At 56.4% G+C, this 8770-nt stretch overlaps 2 protein-coding genes across 16 annotated transcripts; one reads left to right on the forward strand and one right to left on the reverse strand.

Annotated features, from left to right (window-relative positions):
- Nucleotides 1-1265: 1265 nt before the first annotated feature.
- Nucleotides 1266-6251, reverse strand: HSD11B1L (hydroxysteroid 11-beta dehydrogenase 1 like). 15 transcript variants are annotated; one of them, XM_061422542.1, is made up of 8 exons: nucleotides 6028-6251; nucleotides 4261-4347; nucleotides 4047-4177; nucleotides 3305-3416; nucleotides 2813-2904; nucleotides 2416-2677; nucleotides 2140-2305; nucleotides 1266-2037 (listed from the first exon to the last, which is right to left on the reverse strand). In XM_061422542.1, the coding sequence occupies exons 2-8, from the start codon at nucleotides 4331-4333 to the stop codon at nucleotides 1842-1844; spliced, it is 1032 nt and encodes a 343-aa protein (XP_061278526.1). In that variant the 5' UTR covers nucleotides 4334-4347; nucleotides 6028-6251; the 3' UTR covers nucleotides 1266-1841. The 15 variants fall into 15 exon arrangements, with proteins under 15 accessions (XP_061278526.1, XP_061278516.1, XP_061278521.1 ...); XM_061422532.1 differs by having other exon boundaries at nucleotides 4261-4379; XM_061422537.1 differs by having other exon boundaries at nucleotides 4261-5349.
- A 95-nt stretch (nucleotides 6252-6346) lies between these two features.
- Nucleotides 6347-8339, forward strand: MICOS13 (mitochondrial contact site and cristae organizing system subunit 13). The gene is made up of 4 exons (XM_061422548.1): nucleotides 6347-6814; nucleotides 7466-7643; nucleotides 7807-7858; nucleotides 8116-8339. Exons 1-4 carry the CDS (start codon nucleotides 6786-6788, stop codon nucleotides 8211-8213), a joined length of 357 nt encoding a protein of 118 aa, XP_061278532.1. The 5' UTR covers nucleotides 6347-6785; the 3' UTR covers nucleotides 8214-8339.
- The last annotated feature ends 431 nt before the right edge of the window (nucleotides 8340-8770 follow it).

Below are 8770 nucleotides of genomic sequence, written 5' to 3' on the forward strand. Positions count from 1 at the left end.
CAAGCTAATTTACCCAGCGAGCCTTAATCTTTAGTCGGACTGGGGGTGGGCGTGACTATGGCGACGGTGCTTCCCTCTGCAGGTGGGTTGAGAGTTGGAATCCTACCTCTTCAGCCACCCGGCTGGCCCAGCGCCAGGGACTCCACCTCCCACTACCAGAATTTCTCCATTTATAGAAGGATGACAAAAATAGTACCTATTCCGAACTGAGTAAGATATAATGACACCTGGCACAAAATAAATCTTCCACTAACGGAGGAATTGGTTTTACGATACATGAAGCCAAGTTCTGGACTAGCGCTAAGGAAAGTGTTGTGATATAGTCCCCGGAGGCACTTGATATGTGCGTGTGTGCTAGGTCGCTTCAGTCGTGTTCGATTCTGTGGGACCCTAAGGACTGTAGCCCGCCAGGCTCCTCTGTCCATGGAATTCTCTAGGCAAGAATACTGGAGTGGGTTGCCATTTCCTCCTCCAGGGGATCTTCCCAGGGATCGAACCCTCGTCTCAGGTCTCCTCCATTGGCAGGTGGGTTCTTTGCCACTGGCGCCACCTGGTGTAATTTTAGGGGCAGAGATAGGAGGCATGGTGGGAACAAAACCTTTTTTCCCCCTCGTTTTTATCTTTCAATCCTGTTTATCACCAAGAGTCAATATCAGTTTGGGGCTGATCTGTTTGGGGGTTACCCCTTCAAACATCCGCTGATCTTGGCGCCTTGGAGAACCAACAGTAGCTTGCATTTTATAACACTGTTTTCATGCTACAGTTTTAATCTTTACAGTTACTTTTTCTTTATGCAAGCAGTGCTGGTATACCATTCTAAGGAAAGTCTCCATTTTAAATGTATTAATGTAAATATCAGTGGTGTGCAGATGCACACATGGCCTTAAAGAGGGATAGTCTGTTGTAGGAATCTCAGCTTCTGCCACCAACTTCCCCTGTTTCCTCATCCATAAAATGATTATAATGATAGCACTGACCTCTGGTTGCGAAAATGCCATGAGGTCACGAATGTCAAGTGCATAGCGCTTGATGCAGGTGATCATTACTGGGGCATAAATCACGTGCTTAGTGCTGCAAATAACGCCTTTGGCCCACAAGCGGTTCCCTTCCCTTCCATCCCTGACTTCCTGGATGAGGTCCACCTGTCTTGAAGCCTCCATTTCTCCATCTGTGAAATGAAGTTGAGCATTCTGACATAAATATATCATAGACATCCCTCTCCACCTCATGCCACAAACAAACTGGAGGAATCTGAACAGCGGATGTGCAAGGGAAGAAGGATTTTTATTATCAAATGGGAGGTTGGACCTAGCCTAGAACATGTTCCTTTACTTCTCCCTCTCCTCAGACCCCAAGAGCAACTCGAAAGCTTTAGGGGCTCCCTTGCCTGGGGAAAGGGTTGGAGGATGCTCTGAGGCTGACTGAGTGGAAAGAACCAAGTGGGAGGCAGTGGATTCAGGTCACAGATAGAGCGCGCTCCAAGGGTGGCTCAGTGGTGGTATGAGCTGTTTGATGGGGCCGGGGCTCTGAGACAAGTCACATCACCTCTCTGAGCCTCAGTTTGTCCATCTGCAAAATGGAAGCAACTCTTGTATCATCAGTAACAGCTAAGAGGACTGAGGTAATTGACTTCCGACTTCGTGACAAGATGCCTGGTACACTCCGAGTTCTGCTTGTTTTCAAGTGCTGGTAGTTTTTCTCGGGTTTACTTTTTTGTGTCTTGATGACTTTCTCTTGGCCCTTGACCACCTGCTCAGAAGTGTCTTCAGTGTGTGTCCCAGCTCCAGGAGGGTTGGCTGGAAGGTCTTCTGGGAAGATGAAGGGGCTTCAAGCCCAGAGGCTCAGGCAGCAGCGGGCGTCGTTATATTGAGCTCCTGGCGGACGAACCAGGCCCTTGAGTGTGGCATCCAACTGCGGAGCAGGCAGAGCAGGTGGAAGCGCCACGGGTAGAAGACCCCAGAGGCACGCGTGGCGCCTCCGCGGATTACGGCCAGGGCTGCCTTGGGCCCTGGAGCGGCCCTGACCCTTGTGATGCCCCTGGGGACGGGAGGGTATGATGAGGACTGCGGCTGGGGCTGAGCAGCCCGGCCACAGCCCTTCCCAAGCCAGCCTGGCCCCGCCTTGCGTCCTGGACCTCACCTGACTCCTTCGGCGGCTGAGGCACGATCTCGGAGACCCAGAACGCACATGGTAATGGCCACGTTCACTTCCTGCACGTCCAGCTCCCGCCGGAGAGAACTGAAGAAGCTGTCCAGCGCGAACTTGGCTGCCGAGTAGGGGCTGGAGAAGGAAGTGGGCACCCGGCCTGGGGGTGCGGGAGGGCAGTGGCTGAGCGGCTGAAGCCTTCCTGCCCGCTCCAGGCTCTCCTGCATCAGCCCTTGTGGCTTCCCCACGCCCCGCCCCACGTACACGCACCGAGCAATGAGGACACCACCACCAGGGAGCCCTTGCTGTCAGTCAGGCTTGGCAGCGCCGAAGAAGTCAATTGCACGTAACTTAGGAAGTTCATCTGGAGGTGGCGACTGCGAGTCACCGGGCGGAGGAGGAATCCAAGCCCAGACGGGGAAGGGGTGAAGGCCTTGGTAGGTAGGGGCGGGGCTTGAGGACTGGGACTGCGCTCCGATGAGAGTGTGGGAGCATTGGCCGGGGAACGGAGCCAAGGCCAAGAGGGCGGAGCCTAGAACCAGGAGAGGCGGGGTCTGGAGCCCCGAGGGGCAGGGCCTGATGGGAACGGGGAGACGGTGGAGTCTGGAGGGAGGGCGGGGCCAGGGCCACGAGGGGGCGCAGCAGGGACCGCGGAGGGGCGGAGTACCTGCATGAGCCAACGTGTCGACTGGGAGCTGCGGACCCTCGTGCCTGCTGGGGCGGCCCCGAGGTGGTTCAGCACCAGGTAGTCCAGCCCCCCTGGCCCGGAGAGGCCCGTCAGCCTGGAGCTAGTCCTTGAGGCTCCGTACCCCCCGGCCCTATGAGACATCGCCCCGAGCCCTGACCCCTGAACTAGCGAAACTCCGGCTAGAGCATGGACTCTGTGAGTTCTAACCCAGGTAGTGCCACAACTAAGATCAAAGAGAACCCGTTCTACTCCTTAACCGGGCCTCAACCCTCATTCAATGGGCCGGGTCCAGAGTTCCACCCGCTGGATGCGTTCCACCCACTGGATGCCATGAGGCTCCACCCCTAGCCACGCCCCCTGAGCCATAAATCTCCACCCTCAGGCGGCTGTTACTACCACACCCCCGCCCCAATTTGGGTCTTGACCCTAAAGCCTAGACCAAGGTCCCAGACTCCAGGCCCCGCCCCTCACCCAGCTTGTCCAGCGCAAACTGCACCACGCGCTCGGGCACCTCAGGGGAGGCCATGTCCGCAGCGATGTAGAAGACCTTGGGAGCGCCCAGCTTCCGGCAGTTCCCTACCACCTAGGGGGGCCAGAGCTGCCCGTGGGCCCCTCCACCCCAGCTGGTCCCCCTCCACCTGTCGGCTCCATGAGGGCCCCAGCCTGAAGCCTCCCCTCCCCTTCAGTGAGCCTCGGGTTCCATTTAACATCATCCCCAAAGCTTTAACACTGGGATAGCAATCTGGCAGCTCATGGGCCAGAATGGGGGACATTTTTGCTTGTTCAACCATCAAAATTTAAAACTCAGGAGATTTAAAATAAATCTTGAGATTGCTGGCCTCTTGAAGTTTTGGAAGGTTTGTCCCCAGGAGATGTATATTTCCTTGAAGCAATACTGGGCTGTTGCTAAGAAATGTCTACCCACCTCACTTTTGTCCTTGAGAACCTGAGCTGTCAGCACAGCCTTTGTTCACTATCATTACCCTCCTTCAGTGAGAAAAACTCCTCGCTTTACAACTATCTCACTGCTTCAGTCCCACACCAGAACTCAGGAGAAGGTACTCTTCTTGTCTGAGTTGCAAATAAGGAAACTAAGGCTCAGAGAGATTAGGTGACTTGCCCAAGGTCACACAGGAAGCCCGGATGATTGCAGGGGTTCAAACTCAATCCCTGTTCCCCACTCCCCACCCCTACTTGAGATGGAGTGTCTCACCTGCTGCAGCAGAGCTTCGGTGTGGGCAGTGAGCACGAGGTGGGAGCCCAGGCGCGCGTAGTGATACGCCAGCTCTTCCCCTATGCCGGCACTGACTCCGGTCAGTAGCACACGGGCTCCGTGGAGGCTGGCTGGCGGTGAGCAGGGATGGTCAGCTTGGGGGATGGACAGGATAGCCAGACCATCCCTCCCTCCCCCACACCCGGGCACTTACCTGGGTCAAAGTTGTCATCCCAGTAATAGGCAAAGAACAGGGCTCCCAGCCCCGTAAGGAGCAGCACCTTCATGGCCCTCCCTGGGTCTGCAGTGGGAGAGAGGGCAGCCCACACAGGCCTGGCCCAGAGTTAAACCCCAGTCACACTCATTTCCCCAATGGTGTCTTTGTTCGAATAGCAAGTGATGATGCCCCCAGCCCTGGCCCCTTTTTTTCTGTCCCCATAGCCACAACCTGGTCCAGGTCATCATCCAGCTCACCTGAGCCACTGCAGCAATCTTCTTACCTGCTGAAAACCCTGCCTGTTTCACTTAGGACAAAAGGTGGGTGACCAAAAAGACCCTGCTTGGATCAGCCCCTCTCATTCACTCTGCTTGGCCATACTAGCCTCGTCACTGATCACATGAACCAGCCAGTCACCATCCTGCCTCAGGGCCTCTGCACCGGCTGTTCCCTCTGCGAGGATGCTCTTCCCAAGTACAACCCAGTGGCTCTCTGTTTCAAGTCTCGCGGCAACCACCACCTCCTCAGAGGGTGCTTGCCTGGCCTCCTTCTCTACAGCACCTCTCTTCCTGATCCTCCTCTGTTCCTTACCTGTACAACATTCATCTCCTTCTCAGCACTTGTCATCCCCTGAAATGATGATTTATTACCTGTTCAGCTCCCTCTTTCCCCTTAGACTCACTTCCATGAGGGCAGAAAGGAAAAGGAAACCTGTTTCTGTTTTGCTCACTTTTTTTTTTTTTTTTAATGTTTTGGCCACGTGTCATGCCGCATGTGGGATTTTAGCTCCCCGACCAGGGATAGAATCCAAGCCCCCTGCAGTGGAAGCGCAGAGTCTTAAACCCTAGACCACTAGGGAAGTCCCTGTTTTGCTCACTTTTGATCTTCAGTGCCCCAAACCGCCAGACTTGTAGCAGGTGCTCAATAGATAGACTGATCCAGAGTGATATGAGGAATGTTGGGAGGTGAGAAGTGGGGGAGCCCAGAAAGACAGCTCTATCTGGAGACACCCAGAAGGAAGTGGACACTCAGGACTGGCTTGGAGATGGAGGTGTCCATGTCTTCAGGGTTAAGATGTGACTTCATCTGTGGGAGTCGATTTACTTGTATCTCAGGTAGAAGGCATAAGAGAGAAAAGCCAGCTAATTAAAGTGCAGATGGTCATGGGTTTCCCCTGAAAAGGGCACAGGGCCATTCCATCTTGGGGTTTCTATCCTCTGAATTGCATGGGGCAAAGATTACAGGGCATAGGGATCTCTGTCCAAAAAAATTTGGCATGTCTCTTGCTGCTTCAAACCCTTCCAGGGTTCACCACTTCCCCGAATGGAGACCCAGCAGGTCTGGCCCCTGCCTCCCTGTCCATGCTCATCTCCCCCACGTCCCATCCATAAATCTATCAATTCTCAGAGAAGTGAACTCCTCGCCTTAACCCAGTTATGCCAGCATCCCCTCAGCAAAGAACGCTCTCCCACCTCTCCCCACTTCCAGGGAAAGCCTTGAAGCCCCTCAGCTCAACCCTCTCCTTAACCAGGCCCTGATCACAGCAGCCCCGCAGGGGTTATCTGGCAAGCTGGGTGGGCGGGGGGGCGGGGGTGAATGGATGAATGGGTGGATGAAATAGCTAGGATGTGATGGGGGAGAAAAGGGAGAACCCAGATCCTCGCAGAACCCACTGGCTTCCTGACATCGCTGGGCCTCAGTTTCTCCTCTAGACAAAGGGGGCGTGCGACCCACTTGCACGTTCCCAACCGCGCATTCACTCACTCAGGTTTGTTTCTCCCAACGTCCAGAGGGGCCGGGGGCCGGGCTTAGGAGCCACGCGCGCGCCCCTCCACCCTCACTTTACGTCCGTGTCCCCGGGGCTCGGACCGCGCCCCCCTGCGTAGGGTCTGAGTCACGTGACTCCGAACCGCCCTCCTCGGGGGGAGGGGCTAGACTGTGTGTTGCTGGGGGGAACTCAGCTCCAGGCGTTGCCAGGCAACAGCCTCCGGCCTAGCTCTTTCCCTGACCCCACCCCTTAAGGAAGCCCCAACCCCGACCGGATCACGTGACCAAAGCCCCGCCTATCAGACAATTCCGCCCTCGTGTTGCCGTGACAACCGGGCGGCAGACACTCTCTTCCTAGGCCTGAGCCCTTAGTCCCTCGCGCGGGTGGATCTCCTGGGTTGTGGCTCTCTCTCAGGCCTCACTCAAGACACCTGACTTCTATTTCCCTCACGTCACCAGGGCCGTGCTGCGCCCGACTGCATTTCCCAGGAGGCTTGGCAGCTAGACGCGCCTCACGGGAAGTGCCGACTACTTTTCCCAGACAGCCTTGCGGTGGCCGGCCCTTGAGGACTAATCTTCGCGGAGACGTTTTTTGCAGTCGGACCGCAGCCCATCTTTGGTTTCTCGGAGCCGAGACTCCGACTCCCAGAAACCTTTGCGGCTGACAAGAGACTACGCGTCCCAAAGGCCCCTGCGGTGCCGCAACCGGAAGCGGCGGGCGAACCGAGTGTCCTTGCGCGCGGAGCCGAGCGATCATGGTACCCCGAGTTTGGTCGCTGATGAGGTTCGTGGGGTCACCGGGCGGGCCTCAAGCCCCCGAAGATGTTCCCTTCTGCGGGCACCCGACATCTGGTTTGCTCCCGATCGCCTCTTTGCTGCCCGTTGTGTCAGGTCTCCCATGTCTGTTCAGACAGGGTGGAGCTTCTCCACTTCCTGCTTCCTAGCGAGTCCTTGCTTTCGCACTCTGTATGCTAGAGCCCTCGGAGTCTCAGTTGCCGGCTCTATAATATGGGAGTGCCGCACGCATTTGTTGAGAGGTTAAATGGACACTTAGAAACCTCCCGCGGGTTCCTCTCGGAGCATTCCACGGGAACTGGAAGGTAGAAGGTGGTCAGACGTCTTAAGCCTTAACTTTTCCCTGGCCTCTGCAGGATCTCAAGTGACCCCGTCCCTCTCCATGCTTCAGTGTACCAGTTAAATGGCGCTGAATATTCCTGCACGCTCTAAATTAAGTGCTGTGTGTCAGTCCCGCCTCTGGGCTCCCAAGATGCCCCGCGCTTCCCCCATTAGCTGTATGGCTTCAGGTGTGTCCCTCTTTGGACTGTGGGCACCCTTCCCCTAGTAGTCTAATCCCACCCTCACCTTTGCGGGCCTAGACCTGGGAGGTGGCCAGCAGTGTTTGTTGAGCTACTGTGGTTCCTTTCTCTGCCTGCAGGTTCCTCATCAAGGGCAGTGTGGCTGGGGGTGCTGTCTACCTCGTGTACGACCAAGAGCTGCTGGGGTCCAGTGACAAGAGTCAGGCGGTCCTTCAGAAAGCCGAGGAGGTGGTCCCCAATGCCGTGTACCAGTTCAGCCAGTATGTGTGTGAGCAGACAGGCCTGAAGTTACCACAGGTACCCTGAGCTGGTATTGAGGCTGTGCCTGGGAGGGATGTAATCTCGGGTCCTTCAGCCCTGCTTGACATCCTCGGCACTGGATGCTGCTCTCCTGGCCTGTGAGGGAGGCTGGGCCTGCCAGGTCTTCTTTCACCAGCCCCTTCTCCCCTTCTCTCCCCAGCTCCCAGCCCCTCCAAAGTTTAACTTTCACATCCGCGACTCTTGGAATTCAGGTAGGCCCTGGTCCATCTGCAGGCAGGGGAGGGGCCCCAGATACCTCCCATATCCCTTCCTGGCCATTCCTTTTCATCACTAGCTTTCCTGCTCTTTGTACAACCCCCCTCCCCAAGAGCTAAAAGAGACAAGGGGGTGGAGATTCCAGGGAGTGGGGAGCAAGTGTGACCTCCATCTGTTTCCCTGTGTGGAACTGACAGCTGGTAGTGGTACCTCTAAAAGTCTGCTCAAAGTGCCTGGCCCTTCCTCCTCACAGGCATCATCACCATGATGTCAGCCCTGTCCGTGGCCCCCTCCAAGGCCTGGGAGTACTCCAAGCAGGGCTGGGAATACCTGAAGGAGCAAACCAAGTAGCCTGTCAGAGAAGCTGTCTGCCCCAGGTGGGAACAGGGGCAGGGGCGCCACGAACACCAGACTGGGACCCAACTGGGCAGCTCCTGGCCTTGCTGGCCCAATAAAGGACTTGGAAGTGTTTCTCAATCCATGTGCTGGACCCCTGGGAAATGGGCTTCTGGCTCCTGGGGGCCTGACCTTGATCGAAGGCCAAGGTCCACTCCTTTGTACCTGGACCCTGCCCACCAGTGGACCCTCGACCTGGTATGGGGAGTGGGAACAGACAATAGCCCTTGGGCTCAGGGTTCAGAACATGCTGAGGGCCCATCTGGGTCTGGGGTCTCCTTGGTTTCTGGAGGGCTGAGCACAGGGTGGGGCAGTCTGGGGGCAAGGGCTGATCCACACGGCCGGCAGTCCCCACAGCTACTGGTTCTCCTCCCTGCTCAGCTCCCTGATCTGCATGTCTAGTCAAGTCCCTGCCCTTCACCCTGTGTCCACTCCCATTCCCCCCTTTCCCCACAATCTGAGGATTGCTGGGGAGCACATTCTGTGCCCCTGGGAAGCCGCCTCTGACATCC

The sequence above is a fragment of the Bos javanicus genome, chromosome 7, assembly GCF_032452875.1.
Source record: "Bos javanicus breed banteng chromosome 7, ARS-OSU_banteng_1.0, whole genome shotgun sequence".
NCBI lineage: Eukaryota > Metazoa > Chordata > Mammalia > Artiodactyla > Bovidae > Bos > Bos javanicus.